At 39.3% G+C, this 21,552-nt stretch overlaps 1 protein-coding gene across 2 annotated transcripts in view; it reads right to left on the bottom strand.

Moving 5' to 3' along the window:
- Window positions 1-21,552, bottom strand: part of Npr3 (natriuretic peptide receptor 3) — a 67,950-nt gene that overhangs the window by 29,964 nt on the left and 16,434 nt on the right. For both annotated transcript variants that reach the window (XM_005386161.2, XM_005386162.2), the window contains exon 3: window positions 15,239-15,405. In XM_005386161.2, the coding sequence (XP_005386218.1) occupies window positions 15,239-15,405 (167 nt within the window). The remainder of the gene's footprint in view (window positions 1-15,238; window positions 15,406-21,552) is intronic.

Here is a 21,552-nt window from a genome sequence, read left to right as displayed (position 1 = left end):
TTCCCCTTCTGGGTATTTTCCCAGAAGAATTAAAGACATCATACCACAGCGATATACATGCACCCATGTTTATAGCAGCACAATTTGTTATAGCTAACTCTTGGAAACAACCCAAATGCCCATACACTGAGAAATGAATAAAAAAGTTGTATTTTTATACAGTGGAATATTACTCAGCTATTAAAAAAGATAAACTTGAGGCTTTTGTAGGTAAATGGATGCAACTAGAGACCATACTCATAAGTGAAATAAATCGGACCCACATATGTAAACATCACATTGTCTCCTTAGTGTAGGAACTTGAAAGACTAGGTAAAACTCAAAATGTACAATAGATGATAGTAAAGGGAAAGAAATTGCTCAAAGGAAGGAACAACTGGGATGAGGGAAAGAAGAAAAAAAAAGAAGTAAGGCAAAACATAAATATATACATGAATAGCTGCAATGACTGTATTGTTGTTGTTTGATGGTGTGTTGAAATGAACAATTAATGCTCACAATTTTTTATGTTCTGATCAACTTTGCATGCTGTATCTGGTGGTCTGAGCAACTGATTTGAAGGTAACGAAAGGCACTGGAATTACAATGGTGAACTCCTACGATCTTGTCTACTGAAACTCTGTATTATCTCTAATGTTTTACCGAAGAATTATTTTCTTATTCTCTTTAATGGTTTGAGCAATCTTTCATTCTTACATTTGATAATCTGAGCAATGTAGTTGAGGATAGCAATATGCAACGTAACAACCACTGTTGATTTGTATTAATTTGTCTTAAGACCTTGTATCACTTTGAATGTTCTTGCTTTGATTTGTTTATGTTCGTGATACAGGTATGCTGCTACTGTTCCATTTTTTTGTTTGCTTGTGTCTCATGTACTACTCTTTCTAAAATAAAAATTTTAAAAAAAACTACCATACACTTCTCAAGGGACCTTGAGGACAGATGTTCTGCTGTCCGAGGCTGGAACTATTTGGGGAGGGGAGGATATTACCACTTAACAAAGTTAAACTCATGAAACCCCTTTACAATCACTTTTCCTAACTTCCTAGAGCAACTCAGTGTGGTTTTCTCCATTTAATGGATTACAGTCTGTGACACACAGGTGGGATGCCCTGGGGTCATCAACTGTTTTAATTCCTATCAGTTAGTATTCACTGAACCACTACCTTGGACTCCTCAACCGCATCCACCCACATGCATATCAACATCAATGGCTGCGCCGATGAACCAGAACTCTGCCCTAAGACTTTAAAATCATGTAGCTTCTATCAGCATCCAACACCAGAGTCCTCTGTTAGTGGCCAGGGATGCTTCTCTTCTTCCAAACTGGAAGGCTGACTACTAGTTCCTAACAAATGATTGGAAATGCATAGTTAATTTGCTGCTGCTCTATGAGTTAAATGCAAATTTGCATGTAACAGAGTTCAAGCTCTGAAAGCACAATACTGCTCTAGCCGTTGAGGGATCTGACTAGACATAAATACACAGAGCTCTCTTTAGGAAGAGAAAATCCTGGCATTTAAAGGACACTCATGTTCTCTGCTTGACCAATATACCACCTCCAGATTCATTTATTGTAAACTTTTTATTTCAAGTTTCTTCCTTTAAATTCAATGTCTTGGTAAAGCTAATCTACTACACTCTCATATCTTTGTCTAAATGAGTTCCTCATTAAGTAAGGAGAAAAGGATGCTGAGACATGAGATGCACAGAGGCACTGGAAGGACTAAGAGAGGATCGGAGCTGTCATACTCCACACAGTGACAATAAAAGAAGAACAATATCTTAGCCTTTCAATTATAAAACATATTTTCATACTGCATTGCCATTTTAGTCATGCATACTTGAGTACGTCGTCACCATTACCAAAAATTTCTTTCTAACTCAAATTAATTACATCACTACACATAATGACAACAAAGTGTCCTTTTGAAGGACAAAATTAAGTTTATTGCTTAGAAAAATTCTTTTGCATAGGTGCCATGATTCTTTGCTGAGCGTTTTCACATTATACCAATGCAACAGCATTTTTTGTAATTAATCAATCCACACCTACCAATATGTGACAATAACAAACAAGCAGATGCTTATTTATAATCAAACAACACTTTAATCAGGGCATTCCTAAAATCTACAAGCACTCTAATTTAGCATAACTGAAGCTACTTAAAAGTTACAGGGCTAGACAATTTAAAGCAATTTCCCCCTTTATCTCAAAAAACTGAAAGTGATATGGGATTTTTTTTAAGATTGCAAAGTATTTTATATAAATATGTTTCAATAGCTAACCGATATTCCTTTAGCTAGAGAACCCCTTGCAGTGCCTCCATCTGCCTGATTACATTTTCCTGATAAAACTACTCTTATTAATATGTCTGCATGTGGACTCATGATTTTTCTATTGTTAAAAGCCAACTTGTAGTTTGCTATTATTCTCGCAAATACAATTTGTTAAGCCCTCCAGTGCCCGAGAGGGCCTTTTCATTTGGATAAATTACTCCCTGATTAGCTTTGGGGGTGAGAGCAAAGGAGGGAAGGAGGAAGCCCCCTCCTATTCTGATGAAGCTCTAGCAGAAAGCTTGTTTGTGTACCATATCACTAAAGTGGGCAGAAATAGCTTGAAATTGGTCATATTTTTTCTTTCATTAATTCAAGTGGGTAGCTAACTTCTTAAATTTCCAGTAAGAGTACACAGTTCTAATTAAGTTATGTTATAGGAGACAAAAGGGGGTGAAATGTCTAGCCAATATTTTATTGATGCTCTGATAGCTTTTCAGCTAATGACATCTCCCACATAGCGTCTGTGAAAAATGAGTGTCAAAATACAAATTGGTTTCAGTGGCTTTATGGCTGAGTTTTTCCCCATGACCTAGAATGCTTTTTTCAACATCTTGGACTTTCCAAAATGTAAGGTCTGGCTTCTTTAAACAATCACTTGTTAAGCCCTGTCTCTGTTCCAATACCTTGACTGATAAACTGCATGCTCACTGGCATCTCATTTTTGAGAGCCAGAAGAGGCCTAGGGTTGAGGGAATGCCCAGTATACTGCCCACCTCCCTGACAATACTGCTGTGCATCAGACAGTGCCAGAATATTTGTTTAATTAGTTAAATTTTCAGCTTTTAAATAAGGAGAAAAAACAAGCTATGGGTGGCCGGCTAACCTCAAAAGAGCAAATATTCCAGGTTATAAAATCACTCCTTCCTCAGAATACCTAGTTAGAAATAAAAACAGCATTTACCAAATTCTACCCCAAGTCAAGAACAGAGGTTGCATTAAGAAGTATGAAACTGGATTTGAAAGCCAAAGTGCTAAGATTGCAGCATTATTTCATTTTTTAAAAAGTAGGTACTACACATTCTCTTAACTAAAACAAAACCCCAAATAGCCATCCCTGAAATTAATTGGAGAAATCCTAATCTACTCACTAAAACTAGGCTCTAATTCCACGTTTGCAAAACTACATTTGTAGCTGCATCTTTTCAAATGCAAATTGGATGCAGAACATTGCAATTACTTAATTTGTGTATACAACAGTGGGGTCTGCATGTTCAGTTACACACCAGAGAATGGTGAACAGTTTGGAGTTGAAGAAAAGATGGTGCTTTGTATTTTATAGCTAGAATAGTGAAAATTTTCAAGAGAATTTGCTGATGTTGTAAACAGCAGACATTCTAGCATAAAAATTCTTCTAAAATTGTGTGCATGTGTTATGCTTATGACACTATGATTTTTCAGTAAATGACAAATTTCATTCCCAAATAATGACAAATTCAACCTCTTATTCTTTTGTTTGTATTAACAGAGTCCTTGGGATGGCAAGGCCTCTAGAGATAGTAGTCCAAATTTCTGGTTGTACAACAGAGAAAGCCCTAGAAAGCCAAAGGACAAACTGCAAATTTGGACACAGAACACTGCAGTTACTTAATCTGTGTACACAACAGTGGGATTTGCATGTTCAGGAACACACCAGAGAACGGTGACCATTTTGGAGTTGAAGAAAAGCTGGTATTTTTCTCAAGGACTTTTTTGACCCAAATCTGCTCTGATAGCCCACAGTCAGGAACTCTGTCTTCTCTCCCTGGGCACTGAAAAATTATGCTGTCTGTCACCCTGGAGATTAGGGAAGGGTGGATCCACTTCAGAGGAGATGGTCTCTGCTCCCCAAGGTACACTGGAAAGAAACTGGGCCCCTATTAAAGTCCTCTTAGAAAGTTTGTGCCCTCCACTATTTTTAATTTGTTTTCTAAAGTATGCTACAATTAAAAAGTAAACCTAACTGAACCTAGAAAGGCCTTAAAATTATTAGCACTGCATTGTGATAAGTTACAAATAACCTGTCAGGACACAAACATCTCCAATTATTTATATGTACATATCCATTTTAACCTTAAAATTGAGTCAGCCTCACTTCTTAGGGCTGGGGATATAGCTCAGTGGCATAAGCGCCTGCCTGGCAAGCAGAAGGTCCTGAGTTTGATTCCCGGTACCAAAAAAAAAAAAACAAAAATAAAAAAATATCAACTCTAAAACCCAAAATTTTGCTTACACAGGCAACAGGGTTCTTAGTTGATATTTTCAGACAGGTACAAAAGAATAGTTTTTAATGAAGCCAACATAAGAGCTACATTAGAAGAAACAACTCTGGACATAAAGTAAAATAAACTTTCATTTTTATATATCAATATGATGGACTTATAGAGAGTCCATAAGGACTATTTTTGTACGAACTATCATTAACACATGTTGGTTGTGTACACTTGCTTTCAAAGAGCTACATAAGGCAGGCATGTCTGTGAGGTTGAGAGAAAAAAGTACTGTACTAATGAATCAAGAAAAAATAACCATTAAAAGGACACAGCAACCAAATGCAAAGTTCTAAAGGAATTGGAGAACTTTGCATGAAAAGAAGTATGCTCCTCTCCTTTCTTTTGCTCTCCTCCTTGTTTTGACTATAATGAGATTATTCTCCTCTCCTTTTACCTCCCAAAAAAAAGATGACGCCCCCATCCTTGAATACCTACCTGCATGGTATTGAGATTCAACAATCCAGAAGAGACTTCTGGTAAATCACAGCTTTTTAAACACATAATCCTCCAAACTCCCCACTCCACTGAAATAATAAATGAATTTTTAAAGTTGTAAATTTACAAGTCTGAAGAGTACAGCAAGAAAACAGTAGATCTAGAGCAAGGATCTAGAAGTGGGAAAGAGGACTAATTCAATAGACCTGAGGATCCAAAACCGAAGAGTGCACAGGGAGGTGGCAGTGGGACTCCAGAAGAAGCAGGGCCACTCCAGGTCAGAGGCTCTACAACTTGAGGCACTAGCTCCTTCCAGAAGTGGGAATGCAACAGGGTGGAAAATAGCAAGATTAGTTGGAAGTCTGCATAAGGAATTCTTAAAAAGCCAGACCACTCCCCAACCTTGTTCAAAGAATCTGCCCCTCCCATCCAGGCAGAAGACAGGAATGTGATTGACTGAAGCTGCAGAAGCAGAGAAGATCTGAACAGTAGAGTGGCCAGCACTGATGGAGACTGGGTGAAAGAAGAAATTGAAAATGAGGTGTAAGAGGTAATCCTGAAGGGAAGGCTCCCCTTCCCTGGGCTTCCAGAGTGTGGCACAGCCGTATGACCTTTGACAAGGAAGGGTGCAGTGGAGAATTCTTTAGTGAACTGACTAGCCTAAAAGAAACAGCCTTCAAATAGTTTTGTATTTGGTATCATCATCTGAGAAAGGCTGACTTGCCACCTTAGTTTCCTACCATAAAGTACGACTTGACAAGTTCCACCCAAATGCATAGAGCTGCTAAATTCAGAAAGACTACCCTAGATGACCAAAATGTTAAGAAAATCTTCCAATATGAAAGACGGAGGGCTACATTTTAATAGGAATAGATGAACTTGAAAGAAATGAGTGATACTGGAAGTAGAAGAAAAGGAAAAAGATGAAGTGAAGCAGGAGAAGGATGAGGAAGAGAAGAAGGAAGAGGAGGAAAAGAAAGAAGAGGAAGAGGAGTGAGAGAACAATTTTATGTCAACCAATGTAAAATACCAGCAACTTTGTTGTACGTCCACAGATAGAAACATTCCACCTTAATTCCACTTAAATTATGACAGCCTATAAATTATAAAATAATATCTCAATTTTTGTTAAGTTAAAATGAGAAAACTTTTGTACCCAAGACACAAGGTAACAGTGCTCTTTTAAAAAAAATAAATAAATAGAAGTAGGCACTCAGAGAACAAGAAAAAACTCTGCGAAATAAAAAAAAGATAATATAAATTAAAATTAAATAGACAAGTTGGGAGATAGAGTTGAATTAATTTCACAGAAAGTTTAAAAAACAAAGACAAAATTGGAAATAAGAGAGAAAATAAGGGGATAGACTAAAGAAAGTAACATCTAATTGTAAAAGTTTCAGAAAGAGTGAACAAAGTATTCAGTGCAAAGGCTTAAAAAATACCCACATCAAGAAACATCACCATGAAATTTCAGATCACCTATCAGCCAGTTGCCTACCTGTTTGGTCTCCAGTTCGTTCCTGGCCATTACTTGCTCTACTCTTCCTATCCCCGGCTTTGCGCTGCTCTATATCAGAGGACGATGACTCCTCTAGGCCACCAGCTGACTTCTTGCTGGTGCAGCCAACAAAAGGCATAGGTGGGAGAATACAGCCAGAAGAGGAGAGCCTGGATATTTCTCCCCTCTATTTCTACTTTGGGTAGAGACTGTATTTACTCTATGATCCTAAGACTGTATTTACTCTATGATCCTAACCTCATGGGCATCACTAACTTTTGAGTGCTTGTAAAAGTCTCAGGGCTGGTCCTCCTGATTTAAGATTGTTGGTGATTTTTGCTGTTGCCTACCTTTTGACTTGCCTTACTCTTCCATTTGGCATCTCAGCTCTCCCTACACTTTAATGTTAGCTCCTCCTGTTAAGTTTCTTCTGTTGAATTACCTGGCATTGGTGCTATTTTCCTGAATAGATCATGACTGATGCAATGAATAAGACAGAAAAAATACCAGAAGCTTCTAAAGATAGAGAAAAGGAAAGTAACATTGAAATGTAAAGAATGAGAGTGATGCTAATAATAATGAAAAGCTACAATATCATCAAATTTTTAAGGGAAATCATCTTCAAAGTATAATTTTATACCCAGCTAAGTTGCCAGTTGAATATCAGAATAAAAGAAAAATTTTCTGATATACAAATTCTCAAAAGATTTTTCTACTCATGCCTTCTTTCTATTTTCAAACCAAGGTGAAATTCAAGAGAGGAGACCTGGTGTCTGAGAAAAAGGGTGTAAAGTACAGAAGAAAACTAAAGGACATTTCTAGGTTAATACTGAAAGAAGAAATTATTCTAAACCAAAGCAGAGAGACAAAGGGTTGAAATACTAATACTATCTAAAAACTTTGAGAAATTGAGAATGACATGCAATCAAATAAGAAATTGATACAGTTATTAGCACTAAAGAAAGCAAAAAGCATCGCAGGAAACACACATGAACCATAGAACACTGTGTGATTCTGATATAAATACTTACATGGCTAAAATAACAAAAGTCCTTAACATTGTTTTTTGCTTTTCCTCATATTTTATTTTGTGAATATCTCTTTAATGAGGAATTGTCCTAAAATATAGATATTATAGGAGGAAAAGAAACTATTGGCAGAGAAGAGTGCATAAAAGACAAATCATTTCCCATTTTAGGAAACAAAAAGAAAATATCAACATTTTCTTTATAAAAAGAGGTAATGTAAATAATAAGCTATTTTATAAATATGGAGGGGAATTGCAGAAAAAGGTAAACACATATTAATGATTATTGTCTGTAAGGACCAAAAGTCAGAAGTAGAGAAGAACAGAACAGGGGAGGATTTACATCTGTCTATAACTCTTAGGCACTATGAATTTGACTTTTAATTCAGTGTGGAACTTTTTCTTCCACTTATTGTACTGAACCCTTTGCATCTGGAAAATCAAATATTGTTTTTATTTAAACAACAACAACAACAGGGAAAGAAGTTGAGCTTCACCCAAAGGCAGAGCCAACTGTTAAAGGACCCGTCAGTGAATGGGTTTCACACGTGCCAAACACAATAGGGAGGATGGATCAAGGCCAGGAGTGAAATTTATAGGAAGCAGAAGCCAGAGAGGCTGCCAGAGGAGAAACAGGGTATCCAACATTGGCTCTAACTTGAGAAATAGTTTCAGGGACAAATTTAAGTCTGCCTTTTAAACACATAATGTGAGAAGGCTGGGAATTGGAAAGACTGGACTGACTCCCTACTCCAAAATGAATGAATGAATCTTTCATCTCAGAAACAAAATTAATAGTTTGTGGATGTAAGATTATGTAGTAGTTGAGCACACAGGTGTTTCTTCATCTTCTTCCAGGGGAGTGACTGTTCTACACAAACCTCCATCCACAATGTAGTTAGTGTCCCTCCCTCGTAATCAAACAGAGCTCAGAACAAAAAACTGTACAAATGCTATGCTGATCTGCCATCATCTAGTTCACTGGTTCTCAGCTTTCTGTCTCACTGATCTCATAAAGGATAAGATGAGAAATATTGACACCTCCCCACATGAGTACATGTGTATATACAAAACTGTGCATAATTATAAAAAGTTAATGTAACCTACGTCAAGAAATACTGATCTAGGGGCCGGGGATATAGCTCAGCGGCACAGAGCCTTGCTCAGCAAGCACAAGGTCCTGAGTTTGATTCCCAGTCCAAAAAAAAAAAAAAAGAAAGAAAGAAAGAAAGAAAGAAAGAAAGAAAGAAAGAAAGAAAGAAATACTGATCCATTTAAAGAGCTTATACAAATTTGTATGAATTTGAAAGGAGCCTCCTATTACAGAAGAAGTCAGTGAACCCATTTCCCAGGATTTCATTTCCCTAGGAACGTGTATGTTTTCCCACATACCCCACAACTGGCTGCTGCAAGCTAAACTGCCCAGGCTTCTGTGAGTGTTACCAGTGTGTCAAAGTGGTTTATACTTGTGATCCTGGAGCTCATTGGCTTTGGGTACCTATTATACGTCTGTTTAAGAATTTTGAGGGGCTGATGATCCCACCCTCAGCGGGATCACTCATTGTCTAGGGTCAGGTTCACAGCCATGACCCTGCAGCACTCAATAGACAGCATCTGTTGGCAAGTAAGTGATGGCTTATACCTCAGCGGGAACAACAGGGACCACTGGTCACTGCAGATGAAGAGGACACAGAGTCTTGGTCGGACTTTGTCAAGCGTGTGAGAGTAAAGAGAAACTGATACGTTAAAGTGTATTTGGGCAGGTGGGTGTGAGGAAAGGAAGGAAATACTTTAGCCTGTGGTACTTGCCAGGCTCACTCATAGTGCCTGAGACACTTAATCTTCGGGTCATGGGTTTGCCTCCTTATTGGGCACACTGTTGTTCAAAGGGTCAGACTGATGTAGTGGAAAAAGAAAGTCAGTGGCCCAGGAGCTAGGCAATGCAACTAATCTTGGCTTGGCTACTATGCCGTGTATTCTAAAACCAAATACCAGTGCTCTGGAATTGGAGCCACTTGTGTGGCAAAAGCCAAGTACCTCTACTAAGATGCCCTTGAGTGGCAGCCACTACATACGTAGGCAACCCAATAAAAACACCAGAGAAGACCAGGAGGGCCCTTAGCAAAATGGATCACACCCAGAGGGCCTCTCCCGTGGAGTTTTATTTCTCACTTTAGGTTTCTGAGGACCCCCAGATAGTCTTTAGAACCCTGATACTAACCCCTCAACATATCTCCCACAGTGTAAGTGAAACTGAACACCTGGTTTTGTGTACCTAAGGTTGCAGCCAACATTGTTGTACTAACTACAGCACACTGGTCACATTTGAGAAGGCATTTTACCTCCTTGAGCCTCCATTTCCACCAGCGCATGAGAAGGGGGTTCAACTTCATGTCCTTCTGATTCACTAGTAAGAAAACTAACACAATATAGGTCAGCTGTCCCTAATTAGGACTATTTAGGACCAGAAATATTTGATATTTGAAGGGGTTTGGGGGTTTGTTTGTTGTTTATGTTTTTGTTTTGGATTTTAATATATACATAATGATACCCTAGGAATGGGACCCAAATCTAAACACAAAATTCACTCATGTTTCATATATATCTTACACACATAGCCTAAAGTAATTTCATATATTTTAATGTACCTGCATTTTGGACTACAACCCTCTACATGAAGTCAGGTATGAAATTTTCCACTTGTGGTATTATGTCAGTGCTCAAAATACTTAGGACTTTGGAGAATTTCACCTTTCAGATCTTCCAGTTAAGGACGCTCAATTTGTAATAATAGTTACTTCTACTGGCTGCCTCCTATGTGCTAAGCATACAGTAAGGCAACACAAGAGTATGCACAAATGGGTATGGATCCTATTCTCACAGTTTGGGAACAACCGAAGTTACATACAAAATCCCACACATAGATGTGTGATTATATCTGAGACATGCATTCCAAGAGAAAAGAGCAGAGTGAAGTGTGATAGCCTGGCTGTCAAGAAAAATTCTCAAGAGGCAGTAGTATCTGATGAAGACCTGAAGGATCACAAGGAATAATATGGGTAGGTGCACCATACTTATTCACCTGGAGTGCAAAGAATGAAAGTAAAAGAAATAACAACTACTTCCGAATGAATACTAAGTACCTGGCTTGGGTTAAATACTACTTATATTCAGTTCTTGAGTTCTTTCAGCAACTTGATCAGTTAAAAATTTACTATCATCATTTTACAGTCAGTAAACTAAGGCAGAGTTTCAGAAATATGTCCAAGATTAGGGTTACTCAGTAAGGGGCAGAACCAGGTCTATGAAGCTGCAAGCCTGCATGTTTAACCCTAGATGATACTGCTCCAATGGCGGCCACTGGGCCCTACTGAAGCAGAATGTATCAGAATGAGATGGGCTTCACTCAGTTCACAAGGAAGAGAACAAATGTTTTAAAACATTATATTACCTGAAGGGATATGTATGGTGGAGACACTGTCGTATGGTACCTGTTCTAAATCCACCACCTTAGACTTCTTGGCCACACCACCACATGACAAGGTACGTGTTCTAACAACTGCACAACAACAGCACATCCAACACTTACAGCCCTAATGATAGCCTAATCCTGAGCAATTCTGTTTTCTATCGTACCACACACTTGCACCGTCCAACCATAGTTTAGTAATGCAGGAGTGCAAATTCAATCCAAAACAGAGAATTTACAGGCCACCAAGTGGCCTTTGAGCTAACCAAACTTGAAAAGCTCCACTTAAGCAAACAGGTATATGTTTAATAATAATAAAATTCTCAAAAATATGAACTGTGAAAGAAGCTCAAAGTTTTGCAGGAGAGAGATGGGAGTTATTCTAAAAATGCAGAGGTGGTTAAAATTAGAAAAATCTTGGTGCTGGGGATTTAGCTCAGTGGCAAAAGCGCCTGCCTGGCAAGCGCAAGGTTATGAGTTCGGTTCCCAGTACCGGAGAAAAACCAAAAAAAAAAAAAAAAAGAAAAAGAAAAATCTAGTAATGCAATTAACCATGTTTTAACCTTATTACAGAACAAAGAATTAGATTCTTACAACAGATGTTTTTTAAAAGGCACTTGATAAAATTCAAACACCCAAATCTACACAGGTGATAAAACTACATAGAACTTCAGAGACAGAGAGAGAGAAATCTGGATGTGAGTGCAATTAGTGCATCGCATCATGATCAATATCCTGACTGAATCTTACACATAATTTTTCAGAATGTTACCACTGCCAAAATCAGGCAATATACACAGGGAGATCTCTGTACAGTATCTTAAAACTGCATGTAAGTCTTCAATGATTCCAATTAAGCAGTCAATTTTAACAGAGTGAGAAGGCCAGGGATGGAGAGAAAAGGAGATGAATTTCACAGAAGCAAAATTGCATCAATCCATCAAAATTCAGTAACCAAATTATAGAATATTAATTCTATTAAAAAAAACATTGCCACTCCATCCTTCCAATACTTTAGCCCATAAACATTTTTAAATTTAAAATTTTTGCAATTTTTAAATTTAACCTTCCCAGAGATGCCAGCAACGTACTAATATGAATGTGATACTAATATATATAAAATAGAATAAAAGCTACTGTACAATTTACGATGCTTAAAGCAAAAGCCTATGTCCAAGGCTTTTTGTTACTCTACATTATAGAATCCTTAGTACTTGTACTATCTTTGTTTCACTTATCCTAATAAAAATTGTGATTCTGAAAAAAAATTCAACAACCAAAAATAAAAGAGAATTTCTACAATCTACTAAACTCTCTCAAAAACCCCCCAGGTAACATCATGCTTAAGCAGTAGTACAAACAATATGAAATCTGTTACATGTTCATTTTAAAGTTAAGATAAACACTATCACTGCTTAAATTCAGTACCATATTGGGATCCTTGCCAGTGCCATTAAGTTTTTTAATTTAATTTTTTATGCTTAATTTTAATTGAATACTTTTCACAATTATATTTAATTGCATACATATTTAATTAAGCAGTTAAAAGTAAAAGAATTAGAAAGAAACAAAACAGTCACTATGTATATGTAATATGACTGTTTAGAAAATGCAGTGTATATTTTAGAACTGATAAGAGTCCACCAAAGTTACTGCTCATGAGTGAGAAAGAGGGAAGAAATGGAAGGGCTCATGATGGGCACTGCAAACTGAAATCCAAAGCAAGCACACAGAACAACTCATGAATATTAAAAAGACCAGAAAAAGAACTGAGCCCCAAATAAAGCCCATAGACTTTTGTGAAGCATCTCCCACTAAACTAAATCAAGGTCTAGCATCCATGTGGGCCTCGATTCCTGACTCTTTAACTCCCATTTCTCTCTCCCAGAACTCACCATGACTACCTGTCCAAACTAACCTGATGAGATCTGCGAGTGGTACTCAAAAGAGCTCAACTAACCACTTATAAATTCAAAAAATAGACACATCTCTCAAAACTGGAATAAGTTGAGCCCAAACTTCTATTTCAAGGGATGGATGGATGGATGGATGGATGGATGGATGGATGGATGGATGGATGGATTGGTTGATAAAGTTCAGTTTTAATAGTCCTACCAACAGGAAGAAGCAGTGCTATGATCCACAGCTGCAAATAATCTCTGAACTGTAGTGTTTGGTTGGAATGTATTAGGGGTCTTGATAGTAGGTATGCCTACACAGAGAGGTTTTTTTGTTTAGATCAACACTAAAATAAGATTTAATATTGTGAACACGGAGTAACTGCAGACTGAGAAGAATGACCTGGCAGTGTGTTGGGATGCCAGCTTTTGCCCAATGAATCTCATTATGTTGGACAATGCATGCTGAAATAACTGAACTTCAACAACCTCAAGGAGAAAACCAGACAAAATGACAGCATTACAGAGTTTTTTTAATCATAAATTTAGTGTGAACCTAACAGAGTAAGGTAATATACAGAGCCATATGTAAAACTGATATTTTCAACATTGGCACAGTCCATCTTTGGTAGCATTAGTGAAGGAAGCTCTCTGCTTTCTGTGCTTTTCATGCTCCTGTGGCAAAGGGTGTAGATGGTGGCGACATTATCACAGGTTTCCTTAAATCTGGGCTTCACTAAAGAAATCCTTCTTTCGTAATTCAAAACGCACTGTCCAATACACTAGCAACAAATCACATGTAATTACTTAGTATTTGGACAGGGGCTTAATTTGCTGTGAATGTCAAATACAACAATACAGTCTGAATTTCAGAGACTTTATAAAATAAAAGGAATAGCAAGTCTAATAATTTTTATATTGATTAAATGTTAAAATGATATTCACTTTAAATATAGTATTAAAATCAATTTCACCTGTTTTTTTTTCCCTTTTTTAACATGTGTACTATAAAATTTTAAATTATACATGTGGTTCACGTTTGTGGCTCACTTACTGGACAACACTACTTAGAAAGACAAAAGGTATTTTAAATGGAGCATGTATACTATATATATGAAGCATTTAAAATATTAATGATTATGTTTATAAGACCCTTTGTATGTTTTTGATAGAAAATTCCTGCAAAGATAAGTATAATCTTATAATAGCTGTACAACAGAGGGTCATTTATCAAGTTCTAACTTTTTGACAGGAATAATACAAAATACCATCAAATAAATGATCCATAATCTTCCCAAAAGATAGGAGTCATTTAAATCAGGCAGACTGAGTAAGGTGTGCAAAAATCACACAGATAAAAGGTGCTATATACAGGCTCTGAATGTAGGTCTCTGTGAGGCTGACCCAGCACACTTCAAAGACTTTAAGAGTGGTCCTGTTTGGAAACGACCATCTCTTGTAAGGTTGGGTCACTCAGACTTGGGCAGGGGCAATTCACGCCATTTCCCTATCATTAATACGTTTGTTTGTTTGTTTTTGGAGGACAGTATAGAGTGAACAGCTTTCAAACCCAGCACACCTCCTCAGTAAGCCCAAGTGGGTCCCTGCCTTGAGAGAAAGAATTTGCCATCATAGGGTGCCAGAGGCAGCCCAAACAAAGGCAGCCAGGAAAGCACAGTCATCTGCCTTCAGTGCCGTCTTTTAGATGAGTTCCCCTGTTTAATCCTTGGCCCAAGAGAAGCTTCTGACTCCAGCCCACTCAGAAAATCATTCTGGCAACAGCACTACAGGAGTGGAAAGTCCTGAGCCACTGACATAGGAAGCTGCCTACAGCGGAAGGGGGAACAAGACAGACAAGCATGCTGGCCATGAAGCGAGGACAAGTTGCCAAGAGAAAGAGCCTTCTAAAACTCAAAATATCTTCTGCCACCGAGCTTTGGAGAAATGAGGCATGCAAATCTTGGACACTGCTGCAACCACCCCCTCCCCCAGCCCCCTCCTAAATGGACGTCTACAGACACGGATAGAATGTCTACGGACATTCTGCTCAGCGTTACAGTCCCCAGAAAAGGTGATTTTCAGCCCCGCAGGAGTTTAAAAAGCCTAAGTGAAGGGCAGGAATGATGGAGGTGCGATGAGGGAGGGAGGAAGGGAGGCAGGGAAGCTAGCCAGAAAATAACACACAGAAGGCAACAGTGACATTCAGCCCTGAACCCAGAATTTTTGAATGGCTCAGAATGGGACACTTTGTCACCTCTGATTTCATTAGAAGACTGTTTTCAGGATGCTGAAGGGCCAGGTTCATAATCAAGCACTTACGTAATCCTCCTCATTGAGCCCTTGTTTCTCAACAGAACTTTTCACCTCCATGGAAAACTTCTCAAACTCAGGTTTCACGGTCCTCAGTAGAGTGACTGTTTGGAGGGATGAGTACGCTTGCTTAGCTTCAAAGTCATGTTTGTCTCCTCTCTTCCACGAGCCATCTCCTACGGGAGAAATAAAAATATTTATAATTCCAAGCCAGTCACCATAAAGAGGCCATTCTCTCTTTTCGGCTGTGATGTGTCCCTACATGTTACTTCTGGCAGCCCGGGCAAGAGGTATTGTCATACTTTTGCACTTGGATATTATGCGACAATGTCAAGATCATTAAAGGAGATGATTCTTTGGACACACATACCTTTGAGATGAGAGAGAAAAAGAAAAGCCCTGTGGATGTCACTGCCTTGTGATCACCATGTAACTGCAATTTTCAGCCCTCCTCCAGAACTGCAGGACTGCAGGGTTAAGAAGTAAGTCTTTGTTCCTTTCCATTCACACTTATTTTTTTAACATATATGTCCACTGTGGAGGTGAACCAATTTGCTATTAGGCAGAGGTGGGACAGCAGCTTACAGCAATGTCAACAATAGACAGGCACAAGTGCTATAAAGTTGACACGGTTTTTAAAAAAAGTTTGAATAGTTAATATTTTTTGTATCTCTCTCCAGGGTGAAAAGTAGCTTAGGTAAACTTGAGGATTTGTGTCTCTCTGATCCTGGCAACATCATCAGAATTTTTTTTTTTGGATAATTTTCATCAGTGTATTAATGGTAGCAAGTATATTGGGCATGTAGATAGTAATGATAAAAGCTCTATTTTTGAGCACTTTATGTATAAACTCATTTAACTCTCATGAGACCCTGTAGGAGGGGTACTACTGTCCTTTCTACTTTACAGATGAGGAAACTGAGGTGCTGGAACATTGGCCTGCTGTTTCATAGCTCTCTCTTTCACAAGAGTAATGAGTTTTCACATGGAGAAAAATAATTAGTCTGGCATTTATTTCATTTTTTGAGGAAAGTGTGGCCTGCAGGGCCCTCAAAGGCAAAGTGGGTCTTTCTTAACAACAATAAATTGCGGTTTTTCCTATGAATTTCATCACGAGTTCTAGAGGTATCTGAAAATGCAGCAAGGAATGCAACTTGCTGCCCACACACAAAGCACCTGTGTACCTTATGCTTCCCATCCATGGCAGATGCCTGCAGCCCAACAGTTCTGCAGCAAGCATGTCCCTGGAACATGTGGCCAGGTCTGTGGCTCTTGCTCTGCTCTTCCAGAATTTCAAAAGAGACCTAATGCCTCTGGAATTTCTACCACAGCCTGAATCACACAAAGATGTCTACGCGACATGCATGTTATATGCAAGGTTGCAGGACAGCCATGGTGAGCATCATATGTGTCTTAAGCAGTCCCCACCAAATTCAAGAGAGAAATTTAGAGCCACACATGAATAACTGAAGCTATTACAGGGTGGGACCAACAGCTTTCTATGGAGGGGAGACAGACAGAATGCAGAGTATGGAGGAAGAGGCAGTCAGCTCCAGCTAGGCAGAAGGTTTCATGTGAGAAGAAGGCATTTGCCTGGGCCTAAACGTATGAATAGGATTTTGGAAGCAGGAGAGGAGGGTGGAAACACATGCCTGGCAGAGCCCACAGCATAGGCAAAGGTGCAAATGTGTATGACATTCAGCAGACAGCCGGGAGCCTCAGTCTAGAGCATGAGAAAAGTAGAGCCAAAGAATATGTTTGTGGAGACATCTGTATAATCATAATCCTAATAATAGCAACCATTTATTAATTGCCTACTACATGCCAGGGAGCTGCTAAAAGATAAATAAGGCAGAGCTGAGGACAGAATTCATTAAGGACTAGACCCATACTCGCCGAACACAAGATTCAATTTCCAGCCACCATACCAACCCTGACAAAGCCCCCCTCCTTTCCTGTGAATCTTCCAAAACCCCACTGAGGCCCCAGTCTGAGCAGAGCCATGCTTATGCTGAGGGAGCTGGGCAAACCCAGCAGGACGCTCAACCCCAAGGTAGCATTTGCCAAGCAGCCGAATCCAGCCAGCCAGAAAGACCCCAAATTCTAAGGCTGCCCAGAACATTTCATCCCATGAAGGACTCCATTTCCTGTAGAGCTTCAAGAACAGTTACAGGCTCATTTTTCACTGATGCAGGGTCTCAATACTCAACAGAAGTGGTATTTCCTCAGCTAAGACAGTCAGAATTTCTCAGCTCTGGGAAAGAATTCTCTCTGGGGGCATAAGAAAGGAAATACTTATCCCCATAGGGCTTTATGCTGTGTAATTATAAAATACACATTGAACCGGAAACAACAATTATGTGTTACCAAAAGGAGGAGAACATATTTTTCTAAAAAGATAGAAAATCTTGCCAGGTGTGGTGGTACATGCTTGTAATCCCATTACTAGGGAGGCTGAAGAGGATTACTGTGAGTTCCAGGCTAGGTAGCCTGGGCTACATAGTGAGGTTAAGACCAGTCTGAATTACAGAGTAAGATCCTGTCTCAAAAAAAAAAAAAAAAAGTGAAATCTAGTCCAATAAATCCGTCCACAACAATCTACCAGGTAACTATTTTTAGAGTTTGGTTTTCCAGTGAGTGGAAACAGTAGTGCATAATAAATTTAAGCCAAACTAAATAGGTATCTGTTCACAAGCATGACTTCCAGCCCTCACAGTCACTTCTTACTGTGATGTGGCAGGAATGTCTCCCATATCGGTGCTGCTGAACCCTGGGAAAGCAAAGTCGGCTTGGCATAACACCCTGTCGGGGAGACAAATTTAATTCAGTAGACAACTGGGTGCCTCTAGAGATTTATGAGCAGGATGGAAGAGTGACATGATGAGAATCATGGCTTGGGAAATAGCAGTGGATTAGAGTGCAGAGACACTGACTGCTCACAGCCACAGTAATTCAGACATCAGGTTACAAGAGGCCACAGGTAGGAAGTCACACACCACCAAAAAAAAGAAAAAAGAAAGAAAATAAAAGATTATCTGGGTGGTTAGACTTAGCAAGTCTTCTCTTTTTTTTTGCGTTTTTCTGAATGCAATGAATTTTCAGTCATAAATATTTACTACTTTTATAATCAAGAAAAGAGCTAGAGGCTTTGAGAATGAAAGCAGAAGACTGCAGGAGGAATCCCAAGACTGCAGCAGTTAGAGAAGGAGTCACAAGGCGGAGGGGCGGAGCACGTCACAAACGGCTCCAAGGAGGACAAGAAAATGGCAGTCACTTCCAGAGTCAGGTGGAGGAGGAACAGACTAGGCGGACAGGGAAATAGTGGCTTCAGTTAGGGTCACAGTAAATCCAAGGTGACTGCAGGATGCTTAAGTGACACCACCTGGCTGGGGTTGGAGATAGCGGCCTGAATCCAGAAAGAGGAGCGAGGGCTACAGAGAGTGCTGGGTGTCATTTCCACACAGCTCGGTATTAGAGCCCAGGGGCTGCTTGCCCTGGGTAAGAAGGAGACTGCGGGACGAGAGAGAAGCACTGAGCACAGGCGTTTGGGGAAGGCTATTTTTAGTGGGCAGAGGAGACAGAGAGGAGTGAACAGAGAACCCAAAGAATGCCGTGTCATCAAAGCTAGGAGCATAGGGTTTCCAGACAGAGCTGGAAATGCTCGAGAGCCACACTGCTAGCGTAGTAATGACCGGCCATATGCAAATTTAAATTAATTGAAATTAAAAGTTCAGTTCCTCGGTCACACTTGCCACATTTCAAGTGCTCAAGAGCTGGATGTGGCCAGTGGCTACCATACGGGGCAACACAGAACAGAATATAGCCATGATCACAGAAAACTCAAAGAGATGAACATACCTGAAGTCACACAGTGCTTCGAAGGGATGAGGACAGGGTCCCAGGGGAGGCTCGTAGACTTGGCAATGAGAAAGCCAGTGATGACCCTGAGAAAAGCACTCAGGAATATAACACTGATACCCACCACTTCTCTGAAGGTACTTTCTCCCAACCAAGAGATTAAGAGGAAAAACAAGTTTGCTAGAGAGAAAATAAGATAAAGAAGGTAATTCCTTGCAGTTGTTCCAGGATAAGGGCAAGCAAATATCCCTTGCTTTGTTTTGTTTTATTTATTTTGTTTTTAAATATCACGGACAGCCAAGCTTGCACTGAGAATTGGGAGGGGAGAAAATATTTGTGAAAGGGAAAGTAACCTGCTCAGCAGCAAAGCCTTGTGTTCAGCAATACTATGGCCAAGGATGTGGTGCCAGTGAGCGGTAGCCATGGCGCCATAACTGTGCCATCCTGTAGCACCCAAAACTTACCAAGCACCTACCATTCAGTAAGCCTTCAATATATGTGGCTTGCATGAGTAAGTGTGACATCCGTGAATTTGCCCAAGAATTAATACCTGGCATTTACCTGGGCTGGCTACATGACCTTGTGGCTCTTTAAAGCTACTTTTTGTTACATGCCTCATCCCACCCACCCCAAATGACCTTGGTGTTATATGACCATGGGGTAGGCTGGCCAGTTATACCATCAGTAATAATGGCACCACCTACTGAGTGATGCACAGCTCTGCGTAGCTGCTTTGCCTGTACCATTTCATTCTTTAATTCTCATAACAACTTTATGAAAAGGCTTGCAGTGTGGTCCCTATCTTACAGATGAGGAAACTGACGTTCAAGTGATTAATATCCATGAAGTCAGTTACCTAATAAACATTACAAGCAGGATGAAAAATGCAACCAAGATTCTAAACACTGTTGCCCTCTTTAATCTATACTCATCTCATCAGTTTGGGTCATTCTAAGATTTAAAACTGCATAGGCAGTGGATGATGAATATATTTTTTTAAAGTTGCAGAGGAAAAATATCAAAAGAGGAAGAATTAAAGTACTGTTCAGCATTTGTTACAACTGAGAGATTATATGAGAATTCTTTTTCTTTTGGTTCTAAATAGACACTAATGGGCATATATCACTTTTATAGCCTAACATTATAAATCCGAGTGTCCCTAATGTTTTGGTTATGTTTCCATTTATAGCCAGTCAAATAGTCTAATTTCTCTGCCTCACCAATCACTATATTCTAGTATCACCTTAATTAGTGGCTTCTGAGTTTTCTGGAAGGCAAGAAGGTTCTACAATTGCCGTGACCCAAGCAGCCAGTGGGGTGCTGAGAGGGGGTAAGGGAAGATTAAGAAAAAGCTAGACACATACTAAAAGGAAAGCTGAGACCAGTGGGATCTGACCTCTCTGATGGAGAGGCAGTGACGACCCAGCATGGTCTGCATCTTTATTTATACACAGTGAAAAAGAGGAGAAGCATACGATGGAGTCAGAAGTGTAGGTCTCAGTGTTTTGCTGAGAACACTGAAAGCAAAACATTCTCAAGGCTATCTGTGCTGTAGTTAACAAGGAGGAACACCAAGGCCAGATACCTGCTGGACTGACCTTGCTCTAGTCCTAAGTTCACTTGCCTCCAGCTCAGCTGCAGCTGTGCCACTCCCCACAACAGTAATTCTAGCAGTTTCACACAGGATTGCCCAAATAACTTTCCCCAACCTGCATTCTGAGAAGATAATACCAGTAGATGAAAATGCCAACAGATACTTTTTTTTTTAACCAGGAATCAAACTCAGGACCTTACACTTGCCAAGAAGATGCTGCACCACTGAGAACAGATACTATTTAAAACCCAACAGGAAAATGTATACTCTTCTTTCTAGATTTTTTTTAAACCTGTCTTTACAATCTTATTTTGAATCATTTGAATTCCTTAATAATATATTACTTACTAAGCTGTGGCTGTATAATTTGGGCAAATCTGAGAATTTTTTTGAGTGCTCACCAAGACTAAACAATCTAGTAATTAACAAAAAGTGGAACGCTACCAACATATCTTCTCAAAATCCAACTTCAAGCAAGTATTGATTAAAATATGAGAGTAGGTATAGGGTTCATTGTGAGGTGGCACAAGGAGAGGTGAGTTAAAAGTTTTCATAAACATATATGTAAATATTAGAACACAAAGTCCCAAAGAAGTCCCTTTATTAGTGATGTTCATCAGAATTTTGGTCTAGGTGACTCTTCCCACCACATGATTCTATTGCTTCTGCTCTGAGGAGGAAGGTTCTTTGGGGTCTGTGAAAGACATGGATACCTGCCACCCTACATCCTTTCTCCCTTGTTTTTACTAACAGATTCCCAAATTGACTTAGAGTATTAGTGAGTCGAGCCAAAAATATAATTCTATTTAATTCTGAATTCCCTTGCAACCAGGAAACTAATCCTACCTAATCAGATATTAATGAATGGGAC

This window comes from Chinchilla lanigera, unplaced genomic scaffold (genome assembly GCF_000276665.1).
Source record: "Chinchilla lanigera isolate Chin_1 unplaced genomic scaffold, ChiLan1.0 scaffold00025, whole genome shotgun sequence".
In the NCBI taxonomy this organism is placed as follows: domain Eukaryota; kingdom Metazoa; phylum Chordata; class Mammalia; order Rodentia; family Chinchillidae; genus Chinchilla; species Chinchilla lanigera.
The sequence above is the reverse complement of the archived record's forward strand: the minus strand, read 5'-3'. Positions and strand labels throughout refer to the sequence as shown.